We start from the raw sequence: 15,672 nt of genomic DNA, 5'->3' as shown, positions 1-15,672 counted from the left end.
CTAGGATAAAGATTTGAAGGTATTATGAACGCCATTCTAGGGAGGGGGTAGATGGTGAAAGTGGATTCAGTAGTATTTGGCAAGACGACTGGACTGACGCGGGGCAGACTACAGAAAGTAAACAAAACAATCGACGAACGCTGGATAAATTTTTACGGATTCTTAAATTTAGCGTCGATGGAGTACCAGGGTTTAATCTGATTTTGAATACACTTTGTTCTTGGGTTTATTGAATACCCTCTTTAAGGTTTATTTGTGTTTACATGTAATGTATAATATTTTGCAGGTCTTTAAATTACACTGCAGAAGTTTTTATTTACACCATCTACACACACATACACACACACGACCCAATCCTCCCACACGCCCATACACACGACCCAATACTCCCACACGCCCACACACAAAGACACCTCCCCACACACACCCCGCATGGCCCCAAGGAACTAGCCAGACACATTTAATTTTCATACACAAGTTCCGTGAATTGCACCTTCTTGGAATTTCATCAGACGATAGTTCTAGTTCCGACCTTCAACACCAGAGGCAATGTACATGTGTTATTGATAATGTCTCTTGTTATGTTGCAGTCCTTGAGAGAGAGCACACACACACACACACACACACACACACGTCTGTCATTATTTGTCTAAGTTGGCGGTGCGTGACATGTAAACCAAGCAGAACTGTGATTCATTTCTCGTAGTTTGAAAATAATAGGTTAAGGTTAGGTTAGGTTAGGGTTGCTGAGTGAGGGAAAGTTGCTGAGGAACTGAGGTGAGAGAGTGACTGAGTGACAGACTGAGGAAGTACAGGTAATGAGTGAGTGGCCTTGACGGTCACTCATGCTTGTCGTGTCAGTACAAGACGAGAATGTCCTGGCCACTCTGAAATGCATAAAAATCACGGGAAACCAAACCAAACCTAACCTTAACCTAACCTAACCTACCATCATCTTGCAATATACACTATGTCCACCATGTTCCATAGGGTTGACAAGGGACAATGTGAACACCCGGTATACATTATTATTATTATTATTATTATTATTATTATTATTATTATTATTATTATACATGAATTAGTCTCTCCCTAAATATGAACTAAGATGACGTGTATAGATATCTCAGTTTTTGGGTGCAAGTGTGTGTGTGTGTGTGTGTGTGTGTGTGTGTGTGTGTGTGTGTGTGAAAAATACTTCAAGAAATAGCAGAAAATAAACGTGAGAAGGACACAGACATTATTCTCCCCCTCCTGCAATACCACCTCTCTCCTCCAACACCACCACCATCCCCTCTCCAACAGCACCTCCAAGGACACGCGTTAACGAGAGGGTAGTGTGTGGGAGTGACGAACTGCACACACACACACACACACACACACACACACACACACACACACTGAGGAAAACGATCAAGTGCAGTGTCGGATCTGTTACCTCATATAATGTACTGGAGGCTTTTAGTACTCAAGAGTCACTCTCAGGACTCAAAGTCAAAGAGGCTTATCGTACTCAAGTGTCACTCTCAGGACTCGAGGTCAGAGTACAGTAATTATTCTTGGTCGATTCTTGTTGTTGAGAGATGAGCTCTACACTGACCTGATGAAACTGATAAGACATTCCTTGAGTGAGTGAGTGAGTGAGTGAGTGAGTGAGTGAGTGAGTGAGAGTGTGTGTGTGTGTGTGTGTGTGTGTGTGTGTGTGTGTGTGTGTAAGTACGAGTGGAGGGTTTGGAATCATGCAACACTTACCTCCCCCCCCACCACACACACACCTGGACTGTATTTTACTTAAGACTTGATACAGGTGTGTGTGTGTGGGGGGGGGGATGACTGCTGTACACACCTGTAATACTGCTTACCCCAACACCTGTCACTATTCACTACCACACAAGCACCACACTTGCACCATAACACATCTAGTAACATATTGCCACTACCATAAACACCATACTACCACCACCACACTACCATCATCACATCACTAACACCATACTACCATCACCACCGTTACCACATCACTAGCACCACACTACCACCACCACACTACCTGGCACCACGCTACTACCAACACTATATCACTGGCATCACTACCACATCACATTAGCACCATCACCACACCGTTATCACCACAGTACCCCCATCACCACACCACAACATCACTATCACCACACTAATACACCATACCACCACTTTTCACTATCAAACGCAGCATTTTTCCAGTACCATCACAATACAATACATAACACTATAACCTCGAGGATCAAACGAGAGACTAACGACTAACATAACACCATAACGGGTAACGTAACACCATAGTGAATAACGTAACACCATAGTGAATAACGTAACACCATAAGGAGTAAGGTAAACACCATGACGAATAACATAACACCACACAATTTGGAATTCACATACATAGATCCCTCATATAACAAGAGGATAACGAACAAAAAAATTAACACTTATGTACTAACTTTGGCAGCTTGGAGTTGTTAGCTCTCCACTTAGCGAGACACTGAGGTTCATGGATCTCTATTGAACGGGATCCGAACTCCTTTTGGCAGACGTAACACTCGACGAAGCCAGGCGGCCGCGTGGTCGATGACGTCATGGTGGAGGCGGGGCTTATAGCCAAGTCCTCTGTAAGATACGTTAAACCATATAAAACAATAATATAAAAACCTTATATAAATACACAAGGTTTATTTAAAATACATAGGTTTATTGTATATCTTAGTTCTTAAATTAGGTATGAAATTTTATAACAATATGTGAGTCGTATTTAAAAATCCATATAATTTTAAGGTTGGTACGCCTGGTAGGGGTACCTATAGGATGTTTACCATCCTAATCGTTAATACACCTCTAAGCAGGTATTTATATCGTTAATACCTCCAGTCACTATTTACTGAGAGAGGCAGGTGTGTGGTGATTATTGTACTGTTATTTTTATTAACTTAATATCACTGTAAATACAAAACTATGCGAGAGAGAGACAAAAAAATACATATTCAACTAATTCCCTTTTGTCCTACTTTCCCGACCACAGTTTGTTTACTAACACAAAAAGATGATTTAGGTGAGGATAGTGTCGCGTAATTATTTACCGTCACGATACTTCCCATCCCCACCAGCACCTTGTTAGGTTAGGTTAGGTTAGGTTAGGTTAGGTTAGTGTCTTATATGTTTGGTGTTTACAATGTTTTGTGACTCACGAATTGTCATCAAGGTGAGTCAATCAGTCCGGCCTTGTATTAATTAATTCTCAGGTGAGGATAGAGATTCTTATATGCTGTGGTATCATGTGCTGTGTTTTAGCTGTGGTAGTCATCATGTGCTGTGTTTTAGCTGTGGTAGTCATCATCTTGTGCTGTGTTTTAGCTGTGGTAGTCATCATCTTGTGCTGTGTTTTAGCTGTGGTAGTCATCATGTGCTGTGTTTTAGCTGTGGTAGTCATCATCATGTGCTGTGTTTTAGCTGTGGTAGTCATAACCGTGTGCTGTTTTAGCTGTGCCAACCCATAACATTATCGTGCGCTGTGGTCGAAGCTGTGACAGCCATCTTATCCACAATGATCAGTACCTAATTATCGTCGACTCTTGCCAGAACTAGTCATCCCGGTAACAATAGTACACATTAAGTAAACATCCACACCCACCAATGACAACCCGTCCCTTGTTACCCCGCACGTTGTGATTGGTGGTAGGGGAGGGTGTGGTAGGACGGAGAAGGGGAGGGAGAAAAGCCCAAGACAAGAAGGGACGCAATGTCAACAAGTGTGTGTGTGTGTGTGTGATCATTGTTGTTGTACACTCAGAGGTTAACGCACTCCGACACGTTCATAACTATTGTACTTAAATTTTTGTACCGAAATCAAATCAACTTCATTATACTGTGTGGTGTTCATGTGTGCGTAGTAGTGAACTGGTGATGTGTACATGTGTGTGTGTGTGTGTGTGTGTAGGCGTATACCTGGTGATTACGTTCAGGTGAGGGAGGAGACGAGGGTGATTACCGTGAGGGGACAACAGGTGAGGGCAGGTAAGAAGGGAAAATGGCACAGGGAGGGGGGGGGGGAATACGTTAGCTTCACCCCTTTATATTGATGTTGTAAATAGTAGTACGGGAGTGATTACGTCCGTCTCTCTCTCTCACACACTACATGGTGCTAAATATTCCCTTATTTATAGCCCAACTCCCACTAGATATATCCCTTTAGTTACATATCTACGTAATCCTACTTATGTGAAAGAATTTTTAGTAATGGTCATTGAAATCTCTAGTAATGGTTAGGTTTATTCACGATCAGAAAAACTGAGTGAATAAGGATATAGAACGCTGTATCATGCCACGAGGTAGATTTCCACAGTATACATCGCGCGTGTCTTGTCAAAATTGGTCTCATGTGTATTATTCCGCGAATCGACTCCGTGTGTTTGGACGCAGTAGTACACACCTGTCGTTGGTGACTCACGTGGAGGTATACCAAAAAAATAGTTTCCAAACACTAATATGGCAGCGTCAGTCACTTGTCACACATGAATAAAAGAAAAATGACACACACACACACACACACACACACACACACACACACACACACACACACACACACACACAGACTGTACGTGTTGCACCACAGAGCTTTAGTGTTTAATAAATAACACAGAAGGTAAGAAAACGTAATCAAAACTTAAACATTTCATCTAATTTAACAAGTAAACCAAATTACTAACCTAGAATAAGCGCTTAAAAAAAACTTAGATAGTTATTGAAGCGCAGTAATACATTGTAAACGCCACCATCTCTTGTTCTGTAGTCTATGGTTGTAAGTAGTGTCTCAGTTTATCATATTTAACCTTGAACGCCACAGGGCTAGCCAATAAACTACGCAACTACGCAAACTACTTTAACCTCACCTGGGGACATAATTAAGTACATAAATAACAATTCTTTTATACCAAGGTTGAGTTTAAGCCATGGATATACACCAAACAATAGCATACAAGTATACACAAACGTATACATATACAGATCAAATACATACACGCATTTTTTAGCACTTAGTATACAATTAACACACGTAACATAATGATAAAAGTATGATCATAAATTCATAACCAAACATACAACATTCATAAGACACAAATACATTCATAGAAAAATATACACACACAGACACGCATGTAGTCCCACTTAATTATACACACACACACACACACACACACACACACACACACACACACACACACACAATCAATGACTACACGTAATCTTAATGATCAAATGACCTTATTACGTCACTGGATATAACAAGGCAGACTTAAGCAGCGAATAAGAGAGGTCACTTGACATACATTACAAGACAAAAGTCACGATTTGACCCTCACGTGAGCCTGACCAACATGGGGCGTACACCTTGATCATACATACATACAGTTTACCTATTACATACATACATACATACATACATACAGTTACCTATTACATACACACATATACATACATACTGTACATACATTAAAACGACTATGTATTGAGGCGAAGGGATATATTAGGCTACGTACAGTACTATATTAGGCTACGTACAGTGCTATATTAGGCTACGTACAGTGCTATATTAGGCTACGTACAGTACTATATTAGGCTACGTATAGTGCTATATTAGGCTACGTACAGTGCTATATTAGGCTACGTACAGTGCTATATTAGGCTACGTACAGTGTTATATTAGGCTACGTACAGTGCTATATTAGGCTACGTACAGTGCTATATTAGGCTAACAGTGCTATATTTGGCTACGTACAGTGCTATATTAGGCTACGTATAGTGCTATATTAGGCTACGTACAGTGCTATATTAGGCTACATCAGGGTCCAAAGAATTGTACCAGGCTCTCGTGTTTGTACCAGTTTAGTGCCAGTGTAACAAAGTACCAAGAGAGTGCCAAGACCCTGTACTTTCATTAAGATTATCGCCCCAGGAACTAACAAGTGCCTAAGAATGATAGCAGGCCTCTTACGGTCCGTCACGTAACAGTAATGGTCGTTAATGGTCGTTAATGGCCGTTATGACTATCTGATCATCAATGAGGACCTTGACCGAGTCTCTCACACTCAGCAGAGAATGTTTACCTATATACCGTAACGAGTGGTGAGGGAAGAGGTGTGAGGGAGGTGAGGCGTGAGGGGTGGGGGAGGTGAGGATAGTGAAGAGTGAAGAAAGTGACGAGGAGTAAGGGAGGTGAAGGTTGAGGATAGTAAAAAAAGTGTCAGGATAGTAGTGAGAAAGTAAGGCTGGTAAAAAGAGATGAAGAAAAATGAGTCAAGGTGAGTGAGGAAAGTGAGTTAGTGAAGTAAGTCAGGTATCAAAACACATAATTACTATCCTCAGGCATCATCCTCATAAACAACAACATAACAACAATTATAGTCATCAACACATGTACAGTCAGTCCCCTTCACTTGTGCGTTTACAGGGGTTTCATCAGGTTTTGTGCAGTGTGGCAGCCCCTGCGTTTGTTTACATTCGACAGAAGGAAACTCACAATAATAAACACACTATGGAACCAAATTAAAACAATATTAAAACAAATATCTCAATGTAATGATTTGTGGAATGTTTATATGTCGAGCCCCTGTAAACGCACTAGTGAAGGGGACTGTACATAGGCATACAACATGACGCTACTACACAAACACTTAACTCAATGGCAAATAAGAGAACAATTAATACCACTCCCACTCTCTCCCCCTCACCCACTCCACTCCCACTCGATAATCCAGTCAAGGTCTCCACGCATGAATCCTACACAGTTAACCAGTCTGTGATAAACAGTCATTATACATTAAAATACGTGGAAATGTATTTTTTTTAATATTATAAATTATATTAAGTTGTGTGTATATTTCGATAACAACAACAATAATAATAATAATAATAATAATAATAATAATAATAATAATAATAATAATAATAATAATAACAATAATAATAATAATAATAATAAATTTACCAATGAAAGTGAAGTTAAATTTTCTGTGATTATCTGAGGAGAGGTGAGGAAAGAGGTGAGATAAAGGGGGGGGCATGACCTAGTGAGGGGGTGAGGAGGGAGGAGGTGAGAGATGGGGGAAAGGCGTGACCTAGTAAGGGGTGGACGTAAGGGAGTGAGGGGAGGTGAGAGGGGAGGGGGAAGTGAGGGGGGGGGGTCTAATTATATCCTCGACATTTATATTGGGGTAAATTTTTCTGCTCCGACGTGGAGGTAGTGCAGTGAAGGGGGAGGGAGGAGTAGAGAATAAGGAGAGAAGGAAGGGAAGGAGGAGATAATGGAGGGGTAGGGAAGAGGGTAGAGGAGGAGAGGGAGAAGAAAGGGGAAGACGGGGAGGAGGGAAAATACACGACGAGAGAGAGAGAGAGAGAGAGAGAGAGAGAGAGAGAGAGAGAGAGAGAGAGAGAGAGAGAGAGAGAGAGAGAGAGAGAGTACAACAGAAAAACTATATAACACAATGGTCGCGTATACAGAAGTGTCCGCTACTATATGTCCGTTATACAGATGTGATAGCTAATAGAGGTCCGTTATATAGAAGTGTCCGCTAGCGCAGGTCCATTATACTAAAAACGCTCTCACTAATACCGCCACCAGTGCCCACTATAAATGTCAACAAAAAGGCCAACCAAGTCTTGAAAAAAGGTCAACCAAACCGTGTTCTAGATAAAGTTAAAAGGTCAGGTTCTCAGAAATGGCTCGGAACTCTGAAGCTGCTGGGCTATATTTACCACAGGTATAACTAGAGTCCTCCCCCACCCTTAACTCATTTCACCTGATGATTAAACACCCTAACGCTACCTTGGTGTGGGGTAGGCGAAGTTTGGTTTGGGTTAGGTTAGGTTAAGGTTAGATTACAATAGCTACAATATCTTGAAAATTATAAAAAAAAACACCAGTTTTATTTTATTTTTCTTATAAAACAATAATACTTAAATAAAATCCCAAACAAAATAAGAAAATAAGTAATATTTCCAAAGTGAATGAAAGCTAAGGAAAAAACCCCACGAAGACGTAATTGAGACACACAGGTAAAGTGTAAACAAAGACGAGGCGAAGACGAGTTAGCTGGAAGGTAGGTAATTAATCTTACCTGTATATTGTAAGAGAGAGAGAGAGAGAGAGAGAGAGAGAGAGAGAGAGAGAGAGAGAGAGAGAGAGAGAGAGAGAGTATATCGTGATGTGTGGTGATGGCTAGTGAGTTGCGCCCCTTCCCCTCCCAATCCCCTCACGCCACACACACACACACATATTGTTTATAGCCGCCATACACTTAATCACACCACTGAGGGTAACACAGGAGATGGAGAGTTGAGGTGTGAGATAATCAGGTGAGACACGGGATACAGTGAGACATTTATGACAAGAGGTGGTGGTGATACGGTTCGGTTCGGTTAGGTTTGGTTAGGTTAGGTTAGGTAAGGTTCGGTCTAGGAAATGTAAACAGAGAAACCAGATGAACAACGATGTTATAGAGAAATCCGACTGTGAGAAATATTTAGGAGGAATGTTAAGCAGGAATCTTAAGCCAAGTAAACAATGTGTATTTGCTCGAAACAAGGCTAACAAAGTACTTGATTTCAATGGGCCCTTAGGAAAGTGCAGATTCAGCTTACATGGCAGGTTGGCAGAGGGGAGGGTGCTAAGGTCCGTGGCCTCGGAGTTTCCACCCTGGAGAGTGTTTTCACATTGGCTAGTGTTTCCCATAGACACATTACCGTCACTGTCATTATCACTGTGGTCTGACTCTTGATGGGTGTTGTATTCAGTATGGTCAGGCGAGTTGGCGATGGGATTATTGAGAGAGGGGCTACCTCTTCGGAGGCGCTTACGTCGACTCCCCATGCTGGCAAAACTTGCCGACTGAGGGGAGTCGGGTCTGAGGAGGGGACCTTTGCGGGAAGTCAAGAGCACCTATGGGCACGTCTGTCCTCTAATGTGGTCACACCACGACTGTCATACAAAGGAGTGTTAGTTACAAGACTAGCGAGGTCATCCTAAAACTATATCTTGCGCTTGTCAGACCTCACTTGGATTACGCAGCTCAATTCTGGTCACTGTATTACAGAATGGATATAGAATCCAGAGAAAGAATTCAGAGGAGAATGACAAGACTAATCCCGGGCATTAGGAACCTTGAGTACAGAGACAGGTTAAAGCATCTTAATCTACACTCCCTCGAGAGACGTAGAGTGAGGGGCGATTTGATCGAGGTGTATAAATGGAAGTCAGGGAGAAACAAAGGGGACATAACAAAGGTACTCAAACTATCCAACCAGAAGCGAACTCGCAACAATGGTTTTAAATTAGACAAATTTAGATTTAAGCGCGAGATAGGTAAACATTGGTTTGGAAATAGAGTAGTGGATGAATGGAACAAGTTACCAAACAATATCATTAACTCGAATACGCTGGATAGCTTCAAACATAGGGTGGATGGAGATATGAGCAATAGGGGTTGGGTGTAAACGGGTGTAGTGGATTCCTCCCCTACAAACGCTGTTCGTCGCCGAGTAGCCGACCCCGCGAATTCCCCAGTGTATGCCTCGTGGTCTAGGTCAACCAGCGCCGCCTTACATGACGGAGGTCATCTATTAAGCCACGCCTACCTCCGCTATATGACCTGACCTCGTGGTGACCTACCTCTCTTTCTACCTACAGCCAGTCTTCAAGTAACACCACCTCCTCCGCTCCTGCCTGGCGGCCCTCGCTCCCGCCGGCGAGCACGGCGACCCACAAGCTGGTCCTCCCCTGAGCACCCTCACCAAACCAGCTCTCTCTACTCAACGCTTGTAACCATGCTGCCTTCCCAGCACCAAGCTGCATTGTACATCCAATACAACATGTATACAGTATGGGTCAATAGGCTCGCTGCAGTTTTCTCCATTCTTATGTTCTTAGGTTAGGTTATGGTAGGTTATATTTTAGGTTTAATGTTATATCTATCTATCTATCTATCTAGTATATACTTAAGAGAATGGATAACCTCCCAGGTAAGGAAATTCGGTAAATATCCATATTCTATGTATTGAGCATTGTGGATATTTAGAGAAAACGAACTCATCTCTCCCTTGTTGCCGGGGTAACCGATGTAAATTACTCTTTTGAAGATGGTGATGTGGTGGTGATGAAGGTGTTGTGGCGTTGGGGTTGGTGTTGTGGTGGTGATGGTATTGCGGTGGTGGTCATAGGTGGTAAAGGTGGTAGTAGTAGTAGATTGAAACTAACTTACCTAGATTAACGTTTACATGTCTATATCTTAAATAATATGAATAATTCGATCTATTCATATATGTATGAGATTTTTTAAAGTAAATTTAATAAAGGGAATTATAACCTTTATTTAAAATGCATAACATGATTTTTTATTCAGTTACCCATTTAAATATCTTGAATAAATTGAACAAAATATATACCTGTACATTATATAAATTAGCTTGTTTATACTAATCACAACCAAGTCTTGTGAAGAATTAAATTAAGATTATTTAGCTGTTCAGTACAATAATATTGGTATTATTAAAGTTACTGGTAAAAAGTAGGATTTCCTTTAGTTTTCTTTGAATATGTTGTCGTTTTCTTTGATGGTCGAGAAAACAGACTAGAATTTTTGCTTTATACAGATAGATAAATAGATAGATAGATAGACACAGACACGCTACAGTTATACATTGACAATTCTAAATAAGGCGTCGATTCAACCAACTTTATTTTCCACAGCAACACAGCCTTACAGAGAAAGACCGCAACATTACACACACACACACACACACCAATGACCTACATCCACCTGACCTGCATGACAACACAGGTTAAGAATGCAGGTGAAACTGTCCCACCTCATTGATCATTACCTGAGCAATAAAGTCAGGTCAGTGCACGTAATACACCTGGTCTTGTGTGTGTGCGTTTATTTTTCGTTTTACGTGCATGACCTTTTACTGTATGTGCGTGTGTGTAAACGTCACTATATATAGCTCGATAAAACTGTAGACACACACACACACACAAACGCCTGTAAATACACACAAACACACACTTTTCTTTTTATAGTATCTAAAAATAGAATATTCCTACACATTCCTGGAACCAAAACAAACATTCAAACCACAAGTACATTATAAACTCAGCTCAATCACAAACACCCCCCCACCCTCAAAAAAAACCCCCCACACATTTAAAGCACATGTCATAAAACTTTAAATACGATCATATATACGTGAGACACATCTGAACAATATGACACAATGATGATATACCGTTTTATACAGGTCAGAAAAGGTAAACAGACTTCATATATGTGCACACATGAACAATCTAAACCTTTGGAGTTTCAACAGGTAACATTATATGGTAAATTCTACGTTATGTAAAAAAATCGTAATAATATCTATAAACGAAAAAAATCGTAAATTATACCTAAAATTAAAAAAATCGTAAATTATACCTAAAAAACTAAAAAAATCGTAAATACCTAAAATCTAAAAAAAATCTTAAATACCTAAAAACTAAAACAATCTTAAATAAAACCTAAAATAAAAGTAAAAACGATACCCACAGAAACACAATTTACAGATTAACGAAAAACACACACATGAATTTTATACAACCTTGAATTTGTGCTTATAAATCAAGCCTCCCAAAAAATATATATACTGTATACGGTAGTACTTTACAAAAACCTTTTATTAATCCATTTCACATTCTCTGCAAGGTCACGCACACAGTTTAGCATGAACAGTGACAGTATAATGTTATATTTGCAACACGGGGCTCGTCACTATGCAACAAATTGACCTTGACTGCCATTAAATCATGTCACTTTGGGAATAACCTTGGATGACCTGTGTGAAAACTACGGGTCATATATGTGAGTACGAATGTTATGTGAAGTATGACCTTTCAGCTTATAGTTGTGACCTTTGCAATATCTGGTATGTGTGACATGACCTTGGAAAGTATATGTAGGGTCATGTGAGATGTGACCTTACAGGGGGTTATGATGCATGTGATGTAATGTAGACTGTGATATGAGGAGATTATGTGACCTGCCTTGACGAACCTGTGACCTACCTACCTCACCTAACCAACCTGTAACCTACCCACCTCACCTGACGAACCTGCAACCTACCTACCTCACCTAACCAACCTATAACCTACTCACCTCACCTAACGAACCTGTAACCTACACCACCTCACCTAAGGAACCTGTAACCTACCCACTTCACCTGTAATCTACATACCTCACCTGTACAACCCCCCATAAATCCACTACCTTCACTGGCCTGTAAACTATATAAAACGAAACCTTATCTGAGTTATATCCACACACAGACCAGTAAGCTAGTGTGTGTGTGTGTGTGTGTGTGTGTGTGTGTGTGTGTTAATTCAGCTATAACAAATATATTTCTATAACTCTGATACTCAAGGTTACAAATACTACCCGCAAATAAAGACAAATAAATGAATATTGAACGCGAAAGCTAAACTCTTAATACCAAACCACAGTGCTTGACGCGTTTCTTGGCGACAATCTGTAAACAGTGTGGCGTGTGGGAGCAGGTTCAGGTACATTCAGGAGCCGGTGCATGCCCAGTACTTGCCAACGGTGTGTAACAGAGACGTGACCGATCTAATGAGCCGATCAGTGGTGAAGAGGATAAAAGTAAAAGTGTTTTTATTTTAGTCTCCCCCATTTGTATTTTCTTTCTCTCATTTTCTGTTTTCTTTGTCTTTAATTTTTTTTCTATTTTTTTTATTTATCTGTGTAGCATTTTATCTCGTTGCTATATTAGTCTACACATACGATAGAGCATGTGTATACTGTATGTATAAACACACACACACACACACACACACACACACACACACGGGAGAGAGGAGATAGACCAGCTATAAACGACCTCACAGTAACCTTTGATAATTATTTCATTAAGTCCATTTATTTAATGACTGCACCACCACCACCAACTCACGCGCTCTCTCTCTCTCTTTCTCCTTTTGTCTGTCTGTCTGTCTGTCTTTTTCTGGTCTGTTAGTCTGTCTCTGTCTGTCTCTCTGTGTATGGATGCATTTGTTAATGTATGACTGAGCATCATTATCTGTGTGCGTGTGTGTATATGTCTGTCTCCGTGTGTGTGTATATGTGTCTGTCTCCGTGTGTGTGTGTGTGTGTGTGTAATTAAGTCTCCATCATCTTCAAATCAATAGATAAAAAAAAATCACAATAAAAACCCACACAAAAATGTATCCAATCCCATCTCGTGACACCGAAGACACGCCCCCCTACAGTGACGTCATCATTCGTCCAATCCCATCTCGTGACACCGAAGACACGCCCCCCTACAGTGACGTCATCATACGTCCAATCCCATCTCGTGACACCGAAGACACGCCCCCTACAGTGACGTCATCATACGGGGGAACATCAACAACAACAATTATTAACTTTCGCTAAAATATCAAACAAAACAACTAAGAATTTATCACTAAACTTAAAACACCAGTAACAATAAAGTTATACTCAAATTGTGTAGAATAAAGAAGAAAACGGGATCAAAATAAAACGTTAAAAACCAAGCAAATAACTTACGTAAATTTACACATGGCAATAAACCAAGGTTAGAATAAGGTTAATTTGCATCACCTGAACAATAACCACCTCAAGTTTATTTCACCTTATAATTAACCAACCCAGCTTAATTCACTTAAATATTTACCACCCTAATGCTATTTCAGGGGATACAGTTTATAGTGTATAGCGAATATAAGCTAATAAGGCAATTAAACTATCAACAACTTCATAATGTACAGCAAGGAAAATTGGGTCATAATTAAGATTGTGTCAGGTGAGTTGACCAGCAAATAACAATCTTTGACCTCTGACCTCTAGGGAGATTACCTTGGTGTTACCTGCCCTGTCACTTCAAGTTGATTACAGGTGGGATCACTTTAAGTTTTACCAGCCTAAGTTATTTTACATTATGATTAACCATCCTAACGCTAAGCTAAGTTAATCTAACCTAACTCTAACTAAACTTAACCTAACTCAAACTTAATCAACCCAAACCAACCTAACCTAACCAAACTTAACCTAACTCAAACTTAATCAACCCAAACCTAACCTAACCAAACCAACCTAACGCTAACCAAACCTAACCTAATGCTAACCAAACCACAACTAACCTCATTATACTTAACTGGTTATTATTAAAAACAAAGAAATGCCAAATGTCGCCAGATTCCTCAATATAAAAAATATAATTTATAATCTCTATCATTTAAATTATATTAATCCACGTAAATAATCAACAATAATTCTAAACTGAAATATATATATGTCTTTGTAATATATAAAAACGAGGGAATTACGAAAATAAATTAACCTTTGAAATTTTAAAACAGAATGGATGGCAGCGAACGAAACTGTACTCAATAATTTAGTGGTATAAACGACCGCTCACAGAGAGAGAGAGAGAGAGAGAGAGAGAGAGAGTGAGAGAGAGAGAGAGAGAGTGTATGTATACTTTAATTCACTGTATCATGTATCCAGAGTGTGGTGATGGTGGTTAATTGTGGTAGTTCAGTGGTGGTGGTAGTAGTAGTGGTAGTTGTGATAGTAACAATTATTATAATACTAGGTAGTGACGGTCGGGGTGGTGGTGGTGGTGGTAATTGCGATCAAGAAGTGACGATAGTAATAGTACTGACTAGTTAAGGACGTGGGGGAAGGAGGGGGGGGGTTATGGTGGTAGTTGTTGTAGTAATATCATCAACAATAATAAAACAAACATAGCCTTCCTCTCCCTCATCTATGTAAACAAACTTCTAATTGTAAACAAAAACATCATTATGTATCACACAAAAATATTAAATATATACTTTGTAATAAATAAACTCAAATATAAGAAAAAAACAATTGGATTTATTGTTAACTTGTACGACTAACTAAAGACTCAACGCTCAGGAGCTAGTGGCAGCAACGTGTGTGTGCGTGTGTGTGTGTGTGTGTATGTGTGTGTGTGTGTGTGTGTGTGTGTGTGTGTGTGTGTGTAGTGAATAATTGATATGTTGAATATTCGATGCCTTGACACACGCTACCATCCCCTGCTAACACTTGTCTCCTCTTTATGTATAAGTTAATAATAATAATAATAATAATAATAATAATAATAATAATAATAATAATAATAAAACATAAGCTAGGTAAGATTATAAGAAGTTAGATTAGATTCGCTTTAAATTAAACTAAGGTGATTAATCTCCAGGTAATCCAAAGTTTATTTACAATACCCCTAACTACCACGTCTAAACTATCCAATCACCTAATTATTCCTCAACACCTCTTACACTATGACCAGCTTAAACAACTAACTCCACATGAAGCCATCGATTACACCCGACAATAATAATTTCTTACCAGACGCTGCATTTTCCTCCTGAGACTAACCTTGACCCCACACAAACCTATTGACCCGAGAATCAATAGAGGTCATCTTGTTAGGGGGAGAGAGAGAGAGATTCACAAAATAGGAGATGAACTGTACAGCTGCATTGTCTATATACGTGTTGAACTGTACAGCTGCATTGTCTCTATACGTGTTGAACTGTACAGCTGCATT

At 39.9% G+C, this 15,672-nt stretch overlaps 1 protein-coding gene across 6 annotated transcripts in view; it reads right to left on the bottom strand.

Annotated features, from left to right (window-relative positions):
* LOC121880026 (zinc finger protein 474-like) overlaps window positions 1–15,672 on the bottom strand; it is a 53,771-nt gene that overhangs the window by 24,635 nt on the left and 13,464 nt on the right. For all 6 annotated transcript variants that reach the window (XM_042386997.1, XM_042386995.1, XM_042386994.1 and 3 more), the window contains one exon: window positions 2,478–2,643. In XM_042386997.1, coding sequence (XP_042242931.1) covers window positions 2,478–2,614 — 137 coding nt within the window. In that variant the 5' untranslated portion in view covers window positions 2,615–2,643. The remainder of the gene's footprint in view (window positions 1–2,477; window positions 2,644–15,672) is intronic.

The sequence above is a fragment of the Homarus americanus genome, unplaced genomic scaffold (genome assembly GCF_018991925.1).
Source record: "Homarus americanus isolate GMGI-L3 unplaced genomic scaffold, GMGI_Hamer_2.0 scaffold30108, whole genome shotgun sequence".
NCBI lineage: Eukaryota > Metazoa > Arthropoda > Malacostraca > Decapoda > Nephropidae > Homarus > Homarus americanus.
Note: the sequence above shows the minus strand (reverse complement) of the source record. Positions and strands in the feature narration are given on the sequence as shown.